Source organism: Mauremys mutica, chromosome 6 (genome assembly GCF_020497125.1).
Source record: "Mauremys mutica isolate MM-2020 ecotype Southern chromosome 6, ASM2049712v1, whole genome shotgun sequence".
Classification (NCBI taxonomy): domain Eukaryota; kingdom Metazoa; phylum Chordata; order Testudines; family Geoemydidae; genus Mauremys; species Mauremys mutica.
Window position 1 is genome coordinate 54,754,017 of NC_059077.1, and position 22,107 is coordinate 54,776,123.

At 42.9% G+C, this 22,107-nt stretch overlaps 1 protein-coding gene across 1 annotated transcript in view; it reads left to right on the plus strand.

Annotated features, from left to right (window-relative positions):
- ADGRV1 (adhesion G protein-coupled receptor V1) overlaps window positions 1-22,107 on the plus strand; it is a 421,267-nt gene that overhangs the window by 99,587 nt on the left and 299,573 nt on the right. Inside the window, exons 40-47 of the mRNA XM_045021061.1 lie at window positions 451-544; window positions 1,724-1,756; window positions 4,572-4,650; window positions 12,417-12,555; window positions 15,215-15,356; window positions 16,491-16,753; window positions 19,798-19,973; window positions 21,840-21,964. Of these exons, the coding sequence (XP_044876996.1) occupies window positions 451-544; window positions 1,724-1,756; window positions 4,572-4,650; window positions 12,417-12,555; window positions 15,215-15,356; window positions 16,491-16,753; window positions 19,798-19,973; window positions 21,840-21,964 (1,051 nt within the window). The remainder of the gene's footprint in view (window positions 1-450; window positions 545-1,723; window positions 1,757-4,571; window positions 4,651-12,416; window positions 12,556-15,214; window positions 15,357-16,490; window positions 16,754-19,797; window positions 19,974-21,839; window positions 21,965-22,107) is intronic.

Consider the following 22,107-nt stretch of genomic DNA (forward strand, 5'->3'; position numbering starts at 1 on the left):
AGGACCTTTTTGCACTAATCTTAAACGTGGAAACACAGAGAGTGGCTACAACTAAACATGCATGAATGGAATCAAACTCTCATTAAGCTTCAATTTCTACCTAGAATAGTCTTCATAGCCTCCAGACTTATATGGACTGATTGCTACATACTTTTCTTTTTCAGTGGGTACTTCTAGTGCTTTTTAAATTCACAGTTAAATTTGTGTTCAGGAATATGTTCAGGTTTTTTTGTCACGGTAGTGTCTTTTAAAAAATATAATACTTTATTTCAAACATATTACATGAGGATCAATTTCAGACTTAATAATTGTATTTCAAGAGGATAGGAACAAATGAATAAAGTCTAACATTATTTAAAATCATTGGGGCATAAGGTAAGTGTTGTTTTTTGGTTGACTCACATCTTAAAGGATCATAAAAGGAGAATTTACTGTGCTTTTGTTCTGCAGGATGATATACCAGAAGTGCAAGAATTCTTCCTGGTTAATTTAACGTCAGTTGAACTCGTCATGAATCCTTTGATGTTATTCCCTCCCAGACTGGGTACATCATCTGTATCAGTACTATATTTACTTCACAGTTTATATGAATTGTATATATGTAATAATGCATTGTATTTATCTTTATTAAAGTAGTATAATGATTTAAGGCACGGTCAAGGCAAAAATAACTGAAAAGGTGGCTTATGCAATCATAAGGCTTACATTTCTTGAGATTTGGACAAATGGTGGGGTGATTTTATGGGATGTATATTATCAATCTCATTTAAAAAAAAACTTTGTCATTTAGTAAAATGTGTCTCATGAGGAAAAGTTAACTTGCATGTTGAAATTTGAATCTTGTATTCTAATATGAAAATAGTTTGGACAGTGAGAAAACTTACTGATGTACATTTCACCAGTGAATAGTTATTGCTGGACTAATTCAAATGTCTTTGGGTGTCTAATGCAGCATGATGCCTGTGATGCATTGCACAGGGCAACAGATGGGATCATTCAAACAGAAGCTGGTGAACAGGGAATATTTCTCAAAAAGTAGCAATGCCTATTAACAGAATCTCACCAGAGAAAATGTTAGGGCTGTGGTGTGCCTTTTAGGCAAAGCAGGAGAAGTTCCAGTAAACATTCTACACCAGACAGTCATTGTGCTTCTAGGATCTTAAGAGGTTGTGGGGGGATCATGGCCATTCATATACAAGGTGCAGTGTGCTCTGCTGGCCTCTGCAGATCAGAGTGGGGCAGGAGGGTCAGGGACCTTTGAAAGAATAACTCCCATATTAGCACGAACCTTACACAATCCTTGCATTCTATGAGCACAAGGATTACCATTGTGTCTGGTCTGTATGCAAAGAGTATTAAAGGGTAGGCTCCTTATGTCTCCTCCAGAGTTCTGCTCTTACCCTGGTTACTGTTTATTTAGTGTGTAAACATATGTTCCAAAATAATACTTTGTGTAACTGGCCAGTGAGATGACAGACTTCATAAGGTCTCTTTTTATTACTGTTTTTATTACATTTGGTTTTGGGGATAAACTTCAATGAATTTCTTAATCTTTTAATGATCTTCATTTATCCTCTTGCTTGGTTAGAGTCCTGATCCAATGACAAAATTCCCATTGATTTCAAAGAGAGCTGAATCAAACCTCTGTTACAGAAATGTGTTTATTATGTGCTTCTAATAGTTTATCTTTGACCTCTTTTCCCTTTTCTTTGCATGCATGTAGACATGACTGAGTTGATTCATTACAGACTGAAAGGTAAACACAACATCCAGTGATGATTTGTGCAGGTTGAGCTGTGAATAGTTCACTGATTCAAACCATAAATACTTACTGCACATTCAAAGAGTAACACATGGGTGAGACAAATTATCTTCCAGAACTAAATTCAGTGACAGGCTATTTATTTAGTCTTACTCTGCATTATTAGTGGTACTTGAGCACCTTCTTGACTTACAGTAACTTAGCCCTGATATAGGGGCAAACCTAGGACAAATATTGGACTGGCTTGCAGATGCACACACTATATATAGGGATAAGTTTTAACCCATGATTTTCCTTAATAACCCTGAATTCTAGACACTAAATATTATAGTAGAATCTTGCTAGTCTACATTTCCCTATCCACACACTTTATAATGTGAACAAAATTATCAGTTTCTCATTTCCCAGCAAAGATTTAATAGAGAAGTCAATATTATAAAATCTCATATTACTTAGACTTCATTATGATGTAAATAAATTGAGGCACTATACAGATGTAAAAATAAGTGATTAAAGAACATTTTGAGATGCATCATTCTCACTTTATTGTTCACTTACTTGCTAAATTTCACAATTTAGGAAGTCAGAAAGGGTCAGTGCTAAGAATAGGCTGGAATCCTGGCCCGATTGAAGTGAGTGGAAAAACCCCATTGATGTCAACAGGACCAGGATTTCACCCACAAAATATTATATTATAGGCAATGAAGGAGGAAAGTTGCACAACATTTTTCATTAGCTTCAATTGCTTATAACTTTGTCAAACTTCAAGCATTTGTGCTAAAATGCCCCATGTTGGATGTCTGACTCAGGCTGTATCTTTCTGTTTCAGCAAAAGTTATTCAACCATTTCTGAGAATGAAGTTGGGGAAAATTCATTGTTTCTACTCTTTTAAACGTCTGACCTTTTTTAGAGAAGCTCTAGTGCCTCCATTCTGTGAAGTAGGGACTTGAAATTGCATAGGGGTGTCACCCAGGTGTCAGGAATGTTTGTTTTGCTGTTCTTGTTAAAATCCACCAAAATTTTGCCAAGTGATAATACTTAGAAAATTCTCAGTTCCCACATGCTTAGTAGATGCTTGTTAGAGCATGGCAGCTAAATTCTCCAAAGATTCCGGCTTCACTCTGCTCCATCTTGGGGCTTCAGAGCTGAGCAGGAGTTTACCTATGATTGCTCCACCTGGCTACAGGGAGCGGCTGTGGAGACTGCCTCACCTGTGCTCTCAGTGCTCCCACTTCTGATACTCAGGCAGCATAGAAGAAAAGGAGGAAAGAGCCTCATTCAAATGCAGAGGGATGAGGACTGGGGAGTAGGAACAGATGTAGAGATGGAGAATGAGGACCAGGAACCTGGAGTGGGCAAAAAAGGGGCAGGAGCTGAGGGGGATAGGAACAAAGGTGGGAGAAGGGGAAGAGCCGGGAAGACGAAAAGGGACATGAGAAAAGGCAGGAGCTGGGTGGAGAGGATAAGGGAAAGAGTTGGAAAGGGGAGTTAAGTTGGAGAGTATAGGCGATAGGAACAGAAGAGAACAAGGAGAAACTGGGGGCATAGGGGCAGAAAGATCTGCAGCCCCCACTGCGCACGTTCCTACAGAACCTGCAGTTAAACCCATTATTCCTCATCATCAACAATCTTTTCCTGTCTAGCAAATAACTGTGAACCCCACTGATAATGTGTCCCCACCCCCTCTAGTGGCAGGTCTAGGGTAACAGTCATCTACTACTAACAGTCACTCAGTTAGCTCAAGTGATAGAGGTCTGTGCCATGGACCTAAAGATCACAACCCTACTGATGACCCATGTGAAGAGTAAATATGGTTCCATACGATGAAATTTTAGTTTTTTCCATTTTTTTCATTATTATAAAACTTAGGAAATTACATAAACCAAAATATTTAAAAAATTAAGGTTTCAAAAAGAAGTGCTTACATTAGGAAATGCCTGAATTAAGGTTGCCTGTGCAGTGCTGTGCTCTGTACAAGTAAAGTGCTACATTCTTTGAAATATCAAACCATAGGCATCTCATATTAGGTATCCAAAATTAATGGACACATTGGATATTAATTTCTGTATGCCTCAGTTCATGTATGTAAAGTGACTATAATAATCTTCCTCATGTCACAGGGGTATCATGAAGATAAATGTATTAATGTTTGTGGAGCACAAAGTGTAAGAGTGATGAACACTAGAGAAATGCCCATAAGAAAATTAGTAATTAGTCAGACAACTCAGAATGGGGTTTAAGTAGTGTACAGTAAATAAGGAATGGGACCACACATTGAATGATGAGGATAAAAGAAAATTTTTGATAACAGCTTATTCGGGATTACCATTCATCTTGTGCACTAAGTGAGGGAAGGGTCTATGGAAAAACTAACATGTGATCATAATGCATGTACACCAAGAGGCCAAATTAAGGTTGCACGGGCAACATTAATTCTGGTATTTCCTAACTTTTCAGTGCTGGGCTTTGCAACCTTAATATTCTTGTAATGTTGCTTTTTTATTTGTTTGTAATGTATATACCTGTGGTAAGACAGAGATGTCTATTTATATGCCAGTATTTGTGTGGAAGATAGTTCTTCATTTCATTCAGTGGGGACAAGGTTTTCTCTGTGCATTATCAGTTAACCTGCCCACTCTCTTCCTCTCTCTTTCCCACTTTGGAGACACAAAGTGCTGCATATTCTGTGCGTAAAGCTTATTGGAGTTTGTGTAACAGATTTTTAACCAAGCCCTAAAAACAGGATATAAATAGATTTTCTTCTTTCTTTCGATATTTTTTTTTTAGTCCTTTGTATTTTATCTTTAGATGCAGAAGGCTTGGCTGCTCAGATTATTATTGATGCCAATGATGGAGTGAGAGGAGTAATTGAATGGCAGAATACCAAGTAAGTCTCATCTTCCATGAAGAACCTAGTCTGTGATTAGTTGCTTGAGTGCCTATTCATTCTCCCTTGGAAATCAATAGCAAAACTACCACTGATTTCAGTGGGAGCAAGATCAAAACTTTGGTGTGGCAAAACAGCCTTAAAGTCATCTGAATTGGCAAGTGAAGGATTTATTTCTCTTACATTGGGGAATCATCAGGTAGTTTGGGGCTTGTGCAGCAGTTCGTTCCTTTGCTATCCCTGGTTTTGGCCTTAGCTGCTCTGGTTTAAACCGTGGATGAATTGTGTGATCAGGTGGCCCCAGGAATGGGGAGAGGGACACAAATGTAGTTCAAGCCAATTTCCCTTTCCCCATCACACTGAATTTCACTGAACATACCTCAGATTTAGCTCAAGATTTTGTGGGGGATGTGTGTGTATTTTTGTATGTATATAATGTATATAGTCTTCTGCTGTAAAGATGAAATTCAGCCCATTGTGGAGGTCTCTCTCTCTCATTCTGTGTGTGTGTGTGTATATATGTGTGTGTGTGTATGTATGTGTGTATAAATATATATAAAATTTGGTGCAGCTAACCCCATTTCTGCACCAACTTGAATAAATAGGATTTGAGGAATATGATCTGCCTCTCCAAATTATATTCAGGCTGTTTGGTTCCAGCACAACTCTTCCGTAGTCACTATTCCACTTGTGACATCTGCTGGACCTCCACACCCCTACACAGTGATGAGTTCCCAAAATCCTAAGAACTGGTTCCCTACTGGGTCCTCGGCGGCACTTCGGCCGCGAGGTGTGTGTGTGTGTGTGTGTGTCTTCACTCGCTCCTGGTTTTCGTCAGCATTTCGGCGGCAGGTCCTTCACCCGGAGCGAATGAAGACCCGCCCCCCGCCCGCCACTGAAGTGCCGCCGAAGACCCGGTAGGGAACCATGCAGTGAGTACAGTACAAGCCCCAGGTGCCTGTCTCCCCCACCCACCCATCTGACCCCAACCCACGTCCTGCCCCTGACTGCTCCCCTCAGAACCCGCAAGCTTCTCCTCTCCCCCTCCCCCACTGGGGTAGCAGCAGCAGTCGTGGCTCCAGGGGCTATTTAAAGGGATGGAGCTCCCCTGTTTCTACTGCTCGGCCCTTTAAATAGCTGCCGGAGTCCCGGGGAAGTGGCGGGGCTCTGGCGGCTATTTAAAGGACCGCGGTGGCAGAGGCAGCTGGAGCCCTGGCCCTTTAAATAGCCCCTGGAGCCCCCCACTACCCCTGGCTCTGGGGGGCTATTTAAAGGGCCCGCGGCTCCCCTGCTTCTGCTGACCCAGCCCTTTAGATAGCTGCCGGAGCCCTGGGGAAGTGGCGAGGCTCTGGCAGCTATTTAAAGGGCCGGGGCAGTAGAAGCAGCGGGAGCCCCAGAGTTTTTAAATAGCCCCCAGAGCCCCGCAGCCCTACCCCAGGGCTCCAGCAGTGGGGCTCTGGTGGCAATTTAAAGGGCCTGGGGCTCCAGCCCCTGCTGGGAGCCCCAAGCACTTTAAATTGTCCCCTGGGGAAGCCGGGCCACCCCTTTAGCAACAGGTTCTACACAGGCTTCTAAATTTAACAACCGGTTCTTGCGAACCGGTGCAAACTGGCTCCAGCTCACCTCTGCCCCTATGTAGGTGTTCCTTTCACTGTGTACATGTAAGCAAGGACTGTAACATAATCAGTGTAACTGGAGTCAGAGGTCCCATTGTCCTAGAGGGATTGTTACTGACGAGACACCAGTGGAACAGGAAACATGGAGTTAGGGTGGAAACAAATCAGTCACATGGACAGATCAGTCCACAGGGTTTAATAAAGTTTCACTTGTTCTACTTAAATTGCATTCAGTTTTTTACTTTGTGAATGAAACAAGGACAATGGCCATTTCCTCTCCTACCTCCAGTATTCTTCTTTCTGCTGACTCATTCAGACACAGCATTGAGACTGCATTCATGGGGGGAGGGCGTGCAGAAACTTCTGTGTAGAAACTCGACCTGCACCTTGTGCAGGGCACTGTGCAGAAGACCCTCCACAATGGGCTGAATTCTACCTTTAAAGTAAAAGACAATATTAAAAGTTACATTAGACATACTATTTAAAGAATAAATCAGTCTTTCTCATATGAAAATATACTGAATCATTTCAAAATGTGATTGTTACAATGAACTGACTTTATATTTTGTACCCAAACAACTATGTTAAAAGAATATTTTTAAGGTTGCAAAGTCAAGGACTCAAAACTTAGAAAATGCCTGTGCCACCTTATTTCACGCCCCTCTGTGTAATCATTGTGATATTCTTTAGTTATATGTAAAAAGCAACAAAGAGACCTGTGGCACCTTATAGACTAACAGATGTATTGGAGCATAAGCTTTCGTGTGTGAATATGTCTGACAAAGCGGGTATTCACCCACGAAAGCTTATGCTCCAATACATCTGTTAGTCTATAAGGTGCCAGAGGACTCTTTGTCGCTTTTTACAGATCCAGACTACCCCTCTGATAGTTTAGTTATATGATTACACACCATTTTTTTTAATATATGGATGGCAGTGGATATACATGTGTATGTAATTCAGAAACAGGCAAGCATTGCTTAGTAGAAGATTGCATTAGCAATTTACCAAGAACCTGAGGTATGTAGCTAACTGTCACTGCTCTTTTTAATGTAAAGGTGTTGCCCCCAGAGATGACAAATCTCATCTCTGCATCTAATGCATACTGAAAACTGCAAACTTACAATGGGTGGGAAGGTGGCAAGTTGCGATCACGGATTTGAATGACTAAGGCCTTGTCTACACTACAAGACTATTTCGAATCAACTTAGTTCGAATTTGTGGATTCGACCTTATGAAGTCGAATTTGTGTATCCATACTAAATACACTAATTCGAATTTCTGAGTCCACATTCACGGGGCCAGCGTCGACTTTGGAAGCGGTGCACTGTGGGAAGCTATCCCACAGTTCCCGCAGTCCCCGCTGCCCATTGGAATGCTGGGTAGAGCCCCCAATGCCTGCTGGGGGGGAGAAATGTGTCGAGGGTGGTTTTGGGTAAGTGTCGTCATTGAACCGTCAATCACAACCTCCCTCCCTCCCTCCTTGAAAGCGCCTGTGGGCAATCTGTTTGTGCACTTTTCTGGTCAGTGACAGCGTGGACGCCACAGCACTGCAAGCATGGAGCCCGCTGCGATCATCGCCGTTTTCTCCTCCTCGCACTTTATCGTCCACCTCTTCCACAGTCAGCTGATGAGAAATTGGGCTACTTTTCAATGGTGCTGCAAGCACTGGGGGACCATAGGGGACGTTTTGCAAACATCAACGTCGGGTGGCCGGGCAAGGTTCATGATGCGTGTGTTTTCAGGAACTGTGGGCTGCTCAGACGCCTGCAGGAAGGTAGTTTCTTCCCGGACCACGAAATAACTGTTGTGGATGAGCAGATTCCTAAAGTCATCCTCGGGGACCCAGCCTGCCCGCTAATGCACTTGCTCATGAAGCCCTATACAGGCGCCTGGGACAGCGACAAGGAACTCTTCAAATACCAGCGAGCAGCGTGACCTGTGACTGTTCATTTTCTTTACAGAGAAGCTGAACCTGCCCCTGTTTCTTTACCCACTGACTGTTGACTCTCCTCTTCGGTTACATACCCCGTTTACCCCGTTTCCCCCACTTCCAACACACGTGTAAAAATAAAATACATGTCCCATTGTTACTGAAGAAAGGTTTCTTTATTCATGACTTTGCGTTAAAGGGTTGAAACTGGGAGGCAGACTGTGCTGGGTAGGGTGTGCGGTGATGTAAAGACCGCCTCTAAACTCAACGAATGACAGGCTCCTGCTCCTAGAGCGGTCCACAGTGCCGGAATGCTTCTTTCAACGGAGCCTGCCATCCCTCTTTTTCGAATTCTGTGTGCGGGGGGATATGTGACCTTGTGGCGGAGGAGTACGGATACAGATTCCTCTGCTGCGTGACTCAGCGGTCCAGGACAAGGACCGCTGTATAAGATCTGTAACCGCCCTCCCCCGCTACAAAGTCACATCCCCCCGCCCACACAGAACCTGGAAACCACCTCCCATACCGACCATGGTGCCTACTGACTGCACTGTGTGTGTGACCCGCTGCTGATCCTGCCCCCGTGTCTGTACCCTGGGAAAGGTGACTGTCCTATGCAATTAACAACCCCCTTCCCCACGCCCCCCATTCAAACACAGTCTTCTTTGAAAAAACATGACGGAAACAGTAATTAACAGCAAAGTATTTTTATTACTTAAGTAGACACTTAGGGGATGGAACTGGGATTGGGACTTGTGTGAGTCCGGAAGGGAACGACTTCTGCAAATGTAGGGTATGAGAGCTTTTGGGTACTTGAGCACTCTGCTGGGGTGCAGTGACAGTTTACACGGCCTCTGGCGCCCCTCCTTCTGGTTATTTTGGGTGAGGGGGGTATGGGACTTTGTGGCGGGGGAGGGCGGTTGCAGATACACTGCAGGGGGGCTCTGTCCTCCTGCGGTCCTGCAGAACATCCACAAGGCGCCTGAGCGTGTCCGTTTGCTCCCTCACTAGTCCAAACATTGTTTGAGTCGCCTGCTTGTCTTCCTCACGCCACCTCTCCTCCCGTTCGCTGTGTGAGCGCTGGTACAGAGAGACGGTCTCCCTCCACTGGCTCTGCTGGTCCGCCTCGGCTAGGTAGCAGCCCATACGTTCATCGAACATCTTGTCCCTTGTCTTTTTCTTTCTCCGCCTAATCTTTGCCAGCCTTTGCGAGGGGGATGCTGTGGTAGGTCTGGAGACAATGGAAGCTGTGAGATGGGAAACAGGGAGTGAATTCCTTGCAAAGATACATTTTTGCGAACAATTAACTGAGTCTAGGCTGTCTCTGTGAATTCTGGGTTGAGACCCCTGTGCCTGCTGGGGCACAAATAATTTTCGCGGTGGATTCTGGGTAAATGTCGCCAGTCATTCCTTCCTCCGGGAAAGCAACGGCAGACAATCATTTCAAGCCCGTTTTCCCAGAATTGCCCTGGCATACGCCATAGCGTGGCAACCATGGACACTGTTTTGCCTTTTGTGTATGTCACCGTATGTGTACTAGATGCCGCTGACAGAAGCGGTCCAGCAGCGCTACACAGCAGCATGCTTTTGCTTTTGCATGACAGCAGAGATGGTTACCAGCCATATTGTACCATCTACCATACTAATTGTACTTATTACCATACCAATAAGATGGTAATAAGATGGGCATGGTTACCTGTCCTTTTGCACTGCACCATTTGGTGCTGTCATAAGTGCCCCTGGCCGAGCAGCCAGGGGCGCAAAAGCAAAAATTGGGAATGACTCCCTGAGTCAATCCCTCCTTTTTGGTATCTAAAAATAGAATCAGTCCTGCCTAGATTATGGGCAAGTGTACTAGAGAACCACTGTATCATAGAACCAGATAGCACAGCTGCTCTGTGTCCGATCCTGCATAAATTTGGAGCTGTATGCTATTCACAGGGGGTGCTCCTGCAACAACACCACCTGTTCATTCCGGCCTTCCCACAGCCTTCCTGGGCTACCATACCATTGTCCCACCACTTGTGTGATGAAGTAATAAAGAATGCAGGAATAAGACACAGTGACTTGTTTGTGAGAAATGAGTGGAAGGAAGCCTCCAGCTGCAATGATAGTCCAGGCAGGACATTAATTACTGTGGATGAAAGAGCCCATCATCCCTCTGCTAGTCCAGGGGCAATTCAATCTTTTCTTTACACAGGAAGGGTGGGGGCTGATGGAGCTCAGCCCCCTGTTGCAATGATGAGGACGGTTACCAGCCATACTGCACCATCTACCATGAAAAATTAGGGCCAGGCGCCCTTGATCGACCTCACAGATGCTAGTACGCATGGTTACCAGTCCTTTTGCACTGCCCCATGTGCCAATAGGCTGATGATGAGGACGGATACCAGCCATATTGCACCATCAGCCATCCATAGCGTGGGGGGAGCAAGGATGTTGGTGTTGAGTGCTGCACCATCGCGTCTATCTGCAGCATTCAGTAAAGATAGGGTGACATGTAAAAGAGTCAAGAGAGGATTGTTTTCCCTTTCACTTCTGGTGGTGGGTGGGGTGTGTGCGCAAATTGCCGAACTATGCCCTGACCCACCGCAGACACTGTGTTTGACCCTAGAAGCATTTGGAGCTCATCCAAGAATGCAAATACTTTTCGGAGACAGCAGGAACTGTGGGATACCTTGCGTCCTCATTCCCCCCTCCCTCTATGAGCGTCCATTATATTCTTTGGCTTTCCGTTACGCTCGTCACGCAGCTGCGTGCTGAGTCTGTGCTATGCCGTCTGTCCGTGGATTTATTAAAAATACTTTGGACCAGGCGCACCATAACAGTAATTCCACTACTTAGATGCATGAGTCTCCTAGCGAGATCACCGTGAGGACGGGCACTGAAGGAAATAGAGAGCGCATGCTGCATGAAATCTATCACGAACCACGGACCGATGCAGCCGTGCTCGGGGAGGCAATGCTCCCTGAATACCGCATGAAAGCCTCGCGCGGAAAAGGGTGCTATCACGGAGCACCCAATAAGGCAGCTCTCCCCAGGAACCTCCTGCTGATGCTTATCGATTAACGGAAGGAGAGCTTCGTGGAGATCTCCCAGGAGGATTTCTGTTCTATCACCATATATAGAGAGACCTCCTTCTCACACACTTCAGATTCCTGTTATATTAAGAATAAAAGTTAACATGGTTAAAGCACTTACCGACTGCTCCTTCCCCTGATTCAGGATCCGGGTTCATGGCCGGGGAGGGTTGATAGGGGATTTCCGTGACGGTGATGAATAGATCCTGGCTGTCGGGGAAACCAGCGTTGTAAGCGCTCTCGCCTGCCTCGTCCTCCACAAACACTTCCTCATCTTCCCCGTCCGCGAACATTGTCGAGGAACTGTCCGTCGACACTGTCCCATCATCAGAGTCCATGGTCACTGGTGGGGCAGTGGTGGCAGGCTCCGTAGCGTCCGTTTGCCGCTTTGATTTTTTGGTAGCCTTGTCTGGGGTCCTTGGTTTTCACGCGGTGATGCGTTGCATGACGGCTGTATCCTCTGTCTGGATCATGGCTTTGGAGACCTTCTCGTAAGTCTTTGCATTCCGTTTGTTGGAGCGCAGCTCCGAAAGCACAGACTCCTCGCCCCACACACCGATCAGATCCAAGAGTTCCCGGTCAGTCTATGCCGGGTCCCTCTTTCTATTCAGAGATTACATGAACTCCTCTGCTGGAGAGCTCTGCATTGCTGCCGGTGCTGCTGAGCTCGCCCCGATGTCCAACCACGAAATGAGATTCTAACTATCCAGAAAGGAAAAGGAATTCAAATTTTCCCGGGTCGTTTCCTGTGTGGCTGCTCAGAGCATCGAAGCTCGGACTGCTGTCCAGAGCGTCAACAGAGTGGTGCACTGTGGGATAGCTCCCGGAGCTACTAAGTTCGATTTGCATCCACACCTAGCCTAATTTGAGCTAGCCATGTCGAATTTAGCGTTACTCCACCTGTCGGGGTGGAGTACCAAATTCGAACTAAAGAGCCCTCTGGTTCGAATTAAATGGCTTCCTGGTGTGGACGGTTGAGCGGTTAGTTCGAATTAACGCTGCTAAATTCGATTTAAAGTCCTAGTGTAGACCAGGCCTAAGAATTGTGCACTCTATGTTAAATTTGTTGCTCTCTTCTGAACACTGCTGTTGCATACTACCAGTATAAGAGAGGATTCTTCTTGCTTTTTATTTTAGTTTTGAAATAGATGAAATCCATGGGAGTCTGACATTAGTAGCATACCGGAACAGAGGATCTTCTGGCAATGTATCTTTGTTTTTCTATGCCCAGAATCTAGAAGCAAAACTGGGACTGGATTTTAATGTGACGTCAAGGGTAAGAAGGAAACACAAAGTACAGTATTATTAATTTCTCAAGTCTGAATACTGAAAATGCAATTATTATTCTCAATTGGCGCAGTCATGCAAGGTGCTGAACTAGATATTCATTGAGGAGTACGGTAGCACCTTAAAGACTAACAGATTTATTTGGGCATAAGCTTTTGTGGGTAAAAAAAACCCCACCATTTCTTCAGCTGCATGGAGTAAAAATTACAGATACAGGTATAAATATACTGGCACATGAAGAGAAAGGAGTTAACGTACAAGTGGAGAACCAGTGTTGAAAAGGCCAATTCAGTCAGGGTGGATGTAGTCCACTCCCAATAATTGATAAGGAGATGTCAATACCAAGAGAGGGAAAATTGCTTATGTAGTGAGCCAGCCACTCCCAGTCCCTGTTCAAGCCCAAATTAATGGTGTTAAATTTGCAAATTAATTGTAGCTCGGCAGTTTCTCTTTGAAGTCTGTTTTTGAAGTTTTTTTGTTGATGGATGGCTACTTTTAAATCTGTTATTGAATGTCCAGGGAGAATGAAGTGTTCTCCTACTGGCTTTTGTATGTAACCGCTCCTGATGTCTGATTTGTGTCCATTTATTCTTTTACGGAGAGACTGTCTGGTTTGGCCAATGTACATGGCAGAGGGGTATTGCTGGCACATGATGGCATTTATCACATTAGTAGACGTGCAGGTGAATGAGCCCCTGATGGTGTGGCTGATGTGGTTGGGTCCTCTGATGGTGTCGCTAAAGTAGATATGGGGACAGAGTAGGCAACAGGGTTTGTTACAGGGATCGGTTCCTGGGTTAGTGTTTCTGTGGTGTGGTGTGTAGTTGCTAGTGAGTATTTGCTTCAGGTTGGGGAGCTGTCTGTACACGAGAACTAGCCTGCCCCTCAAGGTCTGTAAAAGTGAGGGATTGTTTTCCAGGATAGTTGCAGATTGTTGATGATGTGCTGGAGAGGTTTTAGCTGGGAGCTGTATGTGATAGCCAGCGGTGTTCTGTTATTTTCCGTGTTGGGCCTATCCTGTAGGAGGTAACTTCTGGGTACCCGTCTCGCTCTGTCAATCTGTTTCCTCAATTCTCCAGGTGGGTATTGTAGTTTTAAGAATGCTTGATAAAGACCTTGTAGGTGTTTGTCTCTGTCTGAGGGATTGATGCAGTTGTATTTTAGGGCTTGGCTGTTGACAATGGATCGTGTGACGTGTCCTGGATGGAAGCTGGAGGCATGTAGGTAAGTATAGCGGTCAGTAGGTTTCTGGTATAGGGTGGTGTTTATGTGACCATCCCTTATTTGCACTGTAGTGTCCAGGAAGTGGATCTCTCGTGTGGACTGGTCCAGGCTGAGGTTGATGGTGGGGTGGAAATTGTTGAAATCCAGGTGGAATTCTTCAAGGGCCTCCTTCCTGTGGGTCTATATGATGATGATGTCATCAATGTAGCGTAAGTAGAGGAGGGGAGCTAGGGGACGAGAGATGAGGAAGTGTTGTTCTAAGTCAGCCATAAAAATGTTGGCATACTGTGGGGCCATGCGGGTACCCATAGCAGTGCCGCTGACTTGAAGCTATAAGTTGTCCCCAAATCTGAAATGGTTGTGGGTGAGGACAAAGTCACAAAACTCAGCCACCAGGTGTGCCGTGGCCTAATCAGGGATACTGTTCCTGACAGCTTGTAGTCCATCCTCGTGTGGAATATTGGTGTAAAGAGTTTCTGCATCCATGGTGGCCAGGATGGGGTTTTCAGGAAGATCATCAATGCATTGTAGTTTCCTTAGGAAGTTGGTGGTGTCTCAAAGATAGCTAGGAGTGCTGGTAGCATAGGGTCTGAAGAGAGAGTCCAAATAGCCAGATAATCCTGCTGTAAGAGTGCCAATGCCTGAGATGACGGGGCGTCCTAGATTTCCAGGTTTATGGATCTTGGGTAGCAGATAGAATACCCCTGGCAATTTTCCCTCTCTTGGTATTGACACCTCCTCATCAGTTATTGGGAGTGGACTACATCCACCCTGACTGAACTGGCCTTGTCAACACTGGTTCTCCACTTGTAAGGTAACTAACTCCCTTCTCTTCATGTGCCAGTATATTTATACCTGTATCTGTAATTTTCACTCCATGCATCTGAAGAAGTGTTTTTTTTACTTAGGAAAGCTTATGCCCAAATAAATCTGTTAGTTTTTAAGGTGCCACCGGACTCCTCGTTGTTTTTGTGGATACAGATTAGCACTGCTGCCCCACTGATACTAGATATTAATCTTAAATAGCATGTTTTCTAATCCTGAAATTATAGGAAAACAGGATTATATTTTTTTATAAATCATCTAAATAATCCAAGTTCTAAAATTTTATACTTAGATTTTGTATGTAACCTTTGTTTGGAAAAATTATGTCATTCATATTTGGAAGCCATTTTTCTTAAGATCTTTTACAACAGGTGCCTTTAAAAAGTTGCTTCAATGAAATGTGCTCATTGGCCCTGATTCTGCTGAACGTCCTCAATTCCTGTTTTAGTCAAATTATAATAGTCACTCAGAATTTGGTCCTTTGTTTGCATTTTTCTTCCATTTTTTAAGAACTTTGTGGGCCAGAGAGGCAAAATCTTACATACTTTTTCATGTTATATACTTGTTAAGATAATATGCCTTTTATGTTTCACTCCCAGACTCTCTCTTTTGCTGATGGAGAAAGGTATAAATACATTGACGTCATGATTTTTGATGATGATATTCCTGAAGGTGATGAGAAATTCCAGTTAATTTTAACAAATCCCTCTTTGGGGCTGGAACTAGGAGAGAACACAACAGGTAAAACAGACTTATTCTTGATACTCTAGTTCTTTGTTATTGTTGTTTTACAACTGTTTTCATTTTTTTATGTCTAAGGAATCATTGTATTCTTGAAACCATCATTTACCTATTGTGGATGACTTTATATTTTTGATGAAGATTCTGAAACCTGTAATGAAATTTATCTAACTGCTAAGACTCTATTTAAAATAAAGCAAGCCTTACGTAGAAATTGAGTTTTTTGTGAGGAACTATGCTGTTTGTACAACATGGTGGTTTTGATTTTTTGCAATATTTAGAGCTACATTTATGCCTGCCTCATGAGTAACTAATGTGCCTCTTCTCTAAGTGTTGTTAAGATGTGATATGTAGGATAATAGCATAGGAAGAATATTCTTTTTTAATGGAATAGGTATAGGCTTGATTTTTTTTCCCCTTTGGCAATTTATACTTTATTCTGGGTTTAGTCGCATAAGTGTTACTAATTCTGACTAAAGGGAGCAGAATCTTGCTTTCATTACTAGCTCATTGGAAGCTCAATAAATTAAAAGTTTGCAGAATGGGCATAGTTCCTTTTGTCTAAATCAATAATAGTTACAGGAACTGTCTTATATTAATGCAAAATTCAGTCTCTTTAAATCTCTTTATGATAAGTACCTCTTCTATTCATACATTGCTATATATTCTCTGCAAGTTTTGATGGTACAGAAACTCTCATGCTCTCATGTAAAGTCCTGGTGCAGCAAGCTATTCAAGCATGTGCCTGAGTTTAAGCATGTGAGGAGTCCCATTGAAGACAATGGGATGGCTTTTTTGCTTAAAGGTGGTCCGGAGTCTATTCATATGTTTAAAGTTAGGCATGCAATTAATTACTTTGTTGAATTGAAATCTCAATGAGACTATGGCCTTTTTATAGGAAAAAGGGCCACATTCTTCTAATTCCTCATGCATACATATGCATTGATAAAATTAAATATATACATATCATATTAAATTAAGTTAAACTGATGTAAAATGGAGAATATGGTCTTTTTTGGATAAATATATAAAAAGTCTCTCTCTCTCTCTCATTATTATTATTGTTGTTATTATTACCCTAGCTGGATTGTGGACATTAAAAATAATATATTTCCACTATTTCTTTTTCAAAAGCCACAGTTACCATCCTTGCCAGTGATGATGGTCATGGAGTTTTGTCATTCAATAACAGCGATCACTTTTTCCTAAGGGAGCAGTCAGCTCTCCACTTGATGGAAAGTGTTGCTGTACTGAACATAATTAGAGAACCTCCTCAGGGGATATTTGGCACTGTGACTGTTCAGTATCTTGTGAGAGAAATAAATTCTTCAACTGCATCAGTGGATCTGACCCCTTCACAAGGATATATCATGCTGGAAGAGGGAGTCAGATTCAAGGTAATATGCAGCTGGTTATTACAATGTAAGAGAAGTAGGCTTGTTTCTGTTACCTGAGAAGCATACAGAGATGTCCAGGTTTTATGTTAGACTTGATTTCCTGTTGTATTTTGTTTTATTTCTTGTTATTGTAGGAATGAGATATCAAAGATTGTGAATATGTCAATATGCTATGTGAAAATGTAGAGAAAATGAAATATTCTAACACTAATTTCTATGTAGTCATTTAATCCCATTATTACTTTTGGAATATGTATGCCTTTTTGCAGCAGTTCAGATAAATAGCAAACAATATAATGCATAGGATACATTCAGAGAAACTGAGAAACAATTTCCTTATATAGTTGGCACATGGCTATGTTTCTATTCTGAAATTTGCATCTTACATACAATCTACTTGAATAATAGAGCTAAAATATAATACAATATTTCATTCTATATAGTCAGAATACTTTAATTGTTCTCAGTTGTACAGAATACATTACTGGAAGTGCAAGAAAATGTGGTAGTAACTAATGTGTCTCAAACAACAAAAATGTAAATTCTGGGTAGAAAGAGGACCTAGTCCCTGGGGGTGGGGCTGGCGGAGGTTGCCCCCCTCAAAAAAAGTCAACCTAGAAAATGGATGATCTTGTTGTTGAACTAGTTTTCTATTGATATTTTATTCATTTAGGGTGAAATCCTGGCCCCATTGAAGTCAATGGGTATTTTGCCTTTCCCCTCAATGAAGCGAGGATTTTACTTTTATTGTCTAAATAAAACACCTATAATAATATGTACTGTGCAATAAGTACTAAAAACATACTCAGATGAAAATGGTCCTTCATAAAAATTCATATGGCCTAAGACATCCAACTGACCAAAACAAAACCTCAAAAGAACAGAAAATAAAATAATGTTCAGCCAAAAGCCTGGCTGATGGAACAGAAAAAGTCTTGTGACGCTGAAGTTTCTATGTGGATTCAGTCATGGGGAGCAAGTTTGTATGATATGTGGGTTTTAGAGCTATTCAGAAAATGTTTTTTGTTCCCGTGAAAGATAAAAAAAGGTTTCATTCATCAACATTGTTCTTCTAAAGTTTTCAGTTTTTTGTTAAAAAACTGTAAAGCCCCAAACTGCAAGTTTTATTGTCTGAAAAAAATTGCTTCCATTTTTAAAATGAGACATTGCTGAAATTTCTGTTCTAATGAAAAAGCATTTTGAATGAAACATTTTGACCAGTTCTAGTGGGGTTTTATTTAATAAAATTGTCACCACTCTTCGACCATTTTCAGGGACTAGTGGAGCTTAACTGATGGAGAGCCTGGAATATGGGCAATGAAAGTCAAAATACATAACTTTAAACTGTTGTGATAGGACATAGGAAAGCATATAGTATCTTAAATGCGTCCTATACCATGAAGAGCTTTAGCACAAGCACTTTGAATTGCATTTGGAATTGAATTAGTAGCCAGTGTAGCACAGATGTTATGTGGAAACATTAACCCAGCCTACTCAGAAGTTGGAGACTCATAAAAGTACATCCCAAATATTGTAGAAATTTTACCTGGAGCAAGCAAAGACATGGATACCTATGGCAAGGTCTGTATCTGAAAGGTCACAGGCTCCTGGTTAGCTGTAGATACATTGCTGTTATCTGTATAACCACAAGCAGCAAAACTATATGTACCTGTATATCTATTGCTTGCATATGATATTGGAAAAGGATGGTGCTTATGCACAATTGAAGGTAAAAGTACTATAATACTCTTCTGTTCCTCTGTGTTATGGTTTACCAACCTGGAAGGCAGGCCTTCCTCGGAGAGGTCCCACTCAATCCAGTGGCAGGTGGAGCAGAAAAGAGCAGGAAGGAGTGGAGGAAGTTTCATGACTTCAGATACATTCCTTCCTTCCACTCTCTGAGTTCGTAAACACACAGAGTGCAAATATGCCCCTGTACTTTTAGTGAAGCAGCTAGTTGCCAGCTTTCTCTTTCTGCTCCTTGGGGTCTTTACGGTAGATACCAGATCAGCAAACATGTACTAAACAGGGCTGTGGGTTCAGGCAGTCCACTCATGTCATGTCCTCTGTTCCTCTGGCCCTTAGCTCAGTTACAGTAACAGGGAGGGATAGCTCAGGGGTTTGAGCATTGGCCTGCTAAACCCAGGGTTGAGAGTTCAGTCCTTGAGGGGGCCACTTAGGGATCTGGGGAAAAATCAGTACTTGTTCCTGCTAGTGAAGGCAGGGGGCTGGACTCAATGACCTTTCAGGGTCCCTTCCAGTTCTAGGAGATAGGTATATCTCCATATTTTTATTTATTTATTTTTTATTTATTTGTATTACCATAGTGCCCAGGAGGAGGCCCAGTCACAGACCAGGACCCCATTGTGCTAGGTGCAGTAACAAACAGAGAACAAAAAGACAGTGCCTGCCCCCAAAGAGCCAACTTTATACTCACTGGGTATAAAGCTGTCTGGTCAGTGGGAAAGAGGGATGGGGGGTGGGGAGACAGAACAAGAAAGGAAAATAAATATAAAAGAAGGTGGGGGCTTTGTTTGCTTTAAAGAAAGAAATAGAAAGGTTAGAGGTGTGTTCATCTGCTATGCCTTCAAAGGGGCACGCTGGAAGAAAAAGGTTAGAATCCACTACTCTAGTTTAATTTCCATCCCCCTCTCCCTGCTGGCACTGTTTCTGTACTGTCCAGTTTCAGTAACTGCTGTTTGACTCCCATCCTGGTGTACACTTTAAACACTGAAAGCACAGGAATGTCAGCAGCTGTTAAGTTAGTATGTCTTAGGCCTGGTCTACATTGGGGGAGAGGGTGTCGATCTAAGTTATGTAACTTCAACTACATGAATAATGTAACTGAAGTCGATGTACTTAGATCTACTCACCGCGGTGTCTTTACAGTGGTGAGTTGACTGCTGACTCTCCCCCGTCGACTCCACCTGCGCCTCTCACACCAGTGCAGTACAGGAGTTGATGGGAGAGCGCTCGGGGTTGATTTATCCAGTGGGTAGTATAGACATACCCTTAGTGACTTCATGTACTTGTTTTGCTCTCAGACTCTGCACATTTCTGCCATACTAGATGAAGAACCAGAAATGGATGAACATTTTATTGTCACTCTCTTCAGCCCAATGGGAGGAGCCAGACTTGGCACAAGAGTGGAAACTATGATCACGGTGTTACAGAACCAAGCCCCATTGGGGCTTTTTAGTGTCTATCCAGTTACAAATAGGTACAGTACACTAATTCAGTTATAAAGAGGGTAATTATTCATATTCTGTAGACAAGATAATTCTCTGCATCTTTCTTTGGTGGACCTGTTTAAAAGAAAACAAGGTAATGAGCAATCCACAGTTTTAGGTAATTGAAAATCTTTTAAAATGTCTGGTGTCTGTTAAATAACATTGCTTCTATACCAGAGAACAGAAGATTAAAAATAAACCATTCTTCACCAGAATATAGAGCACTGACACTTTTTAAAAAAAAATTGGACCCAGAGCTGGCCTGAGTTTTTAGATTCAGATTGTCCTCTTGCTACTGCTACTTTATTGTTTTAGCCATATAACTTGTATCTTTATTATGTATCTAAATTGTTCTTTGAGTGTGTTGTGTGAAGAAAGAGTCAGCATGAAGACTAACTTCCTTTTCAACTGTTCTTTAAAAGCATATTTATAATCACACACACAAAATTACTATGTTAAAAGAACATTATTCAAATTGAAAAGTCAAAGGAGCAACTCAAAAGTTAAGAAATGTAAGATTTAGTCTCACCTCTTCAGAATCCCTGTCTCAGTCTTCTCCCCTTCCACCCCAACTCCCAGTCTCCTGGCACAGCCAATCTCAGGCCCCTCCATCCCCGTGTCCTCATTTGATCTCTCTCCCTGCAGCCCTGGCCTCCAGTTACACCCATCCCCACCCACATTTTCCATCGCTACCGGTCCCAGTCACTCTTGTGTATTCCTTCTCTAACTTCAGTTCTTCCCCCACCTTCCAGCCCCCAGTCTTTTTTCTCAGTCTGGTCAAGTTCCTTTCCCACACCCCAAACTCATCTGATCTGTCTTGCTCACCTACCTGGGCCTCCTGTACCCCATGCCCATGTTTTCCGTCCTCACTGTCTCACCTCCTTCCCCCTGCACCTCCTGATTCTCAGTCCCAATATCCTTGTCCAGCCTGTCCCAGTTTCCCCTACCCTGGCTCCTCATCTTATCTCAGTCTCCCTTCACTGGCTTGCAGTCCCAGTCTCCCCACTCCATTCCAGCCAGGCTGCAGTTCCAATTTCCACTCCTGCCAAGCTCCTTGTCCCAATCGGCTCCCCTTTTCTCTTGTCCCCTCTGCATTCAAATCAGGCAACTTCCTCCTCCATGCTGCCGTAGCCAAGCAGGGAGTGGTCACTGAGCATACAGGAGAGACAGGCTCCCTGCTCTCAGTGCAGGTGCCCAGACCTAAGAGAGCCCACCACAGCCCAGAACTGCAGTTGCATCAAATGTCCTGCTCTTCCCTGGATGGAGCTTGCCCAGTGCAAATGGAATCTTTGGAGAACTCAGCTGATACAATCCAAGTCTCTGATGAGCATGTGAGAACTGCAGTTTTTCAAAGGCTTATCATTTGGTCAAACTTGGGCCAATTTTTATGGGGATTGCAAAAGACACATCCTGACACACAGGCTACCAGTACACCAAATTTCAAATCCTTGCACCAAAGTGTAGAGGTGATTGAGTCAAAGAAAAGATCACCAGAATTTTTAACATGGGTAAAATATGTTTCATTTCATTCCTAGAAATGGCTGAACAATTTAGCTGAAATTTTCCAAAACACTCAGCCTGACAGACATGTAAACCTTTATCCCAAATGATTAAAGTTTGCCCAACTTATAAGCAGCTGAAACCAGGGTCTTATAATGGGAAGTGTTGGGCAACCTTGACAGTGGTGCTACCAGCAGCCCCACCTGTAAGGAAACCAGCTGCTAGCAATTTCTTTCCATCACTATTGTTTATTCTGCCACTACAGCTGTACCATGTAAATTATGTTTTTCAGAACGCCAATTCATACATTGTAAAAGGAATTCCTGTTTCTTTATTTTTGCAATTCTCACATTTAGGACAAGTTCTCTGATAACTGAAGAAGCCAACAGTACCGTTTATTTGAAAGTATCCCGAAGTAATGGGCTCAATATGTCTGTGAGTGTGGAGTGGGAGACCCTGTCCAATACTGCATTCGGCATAAGTAAGTTCTTTTCTCAATGAATGTTACTTTTATTAAAAGTTAACAATAAACTGGCCAAGGAGGCAGAGAGACTAGTTTTGAAATTTAAATCCATTTTTCAGAGTTGATAAAATAAACTCCTGCATTAAAAGATTTCTTTGAGT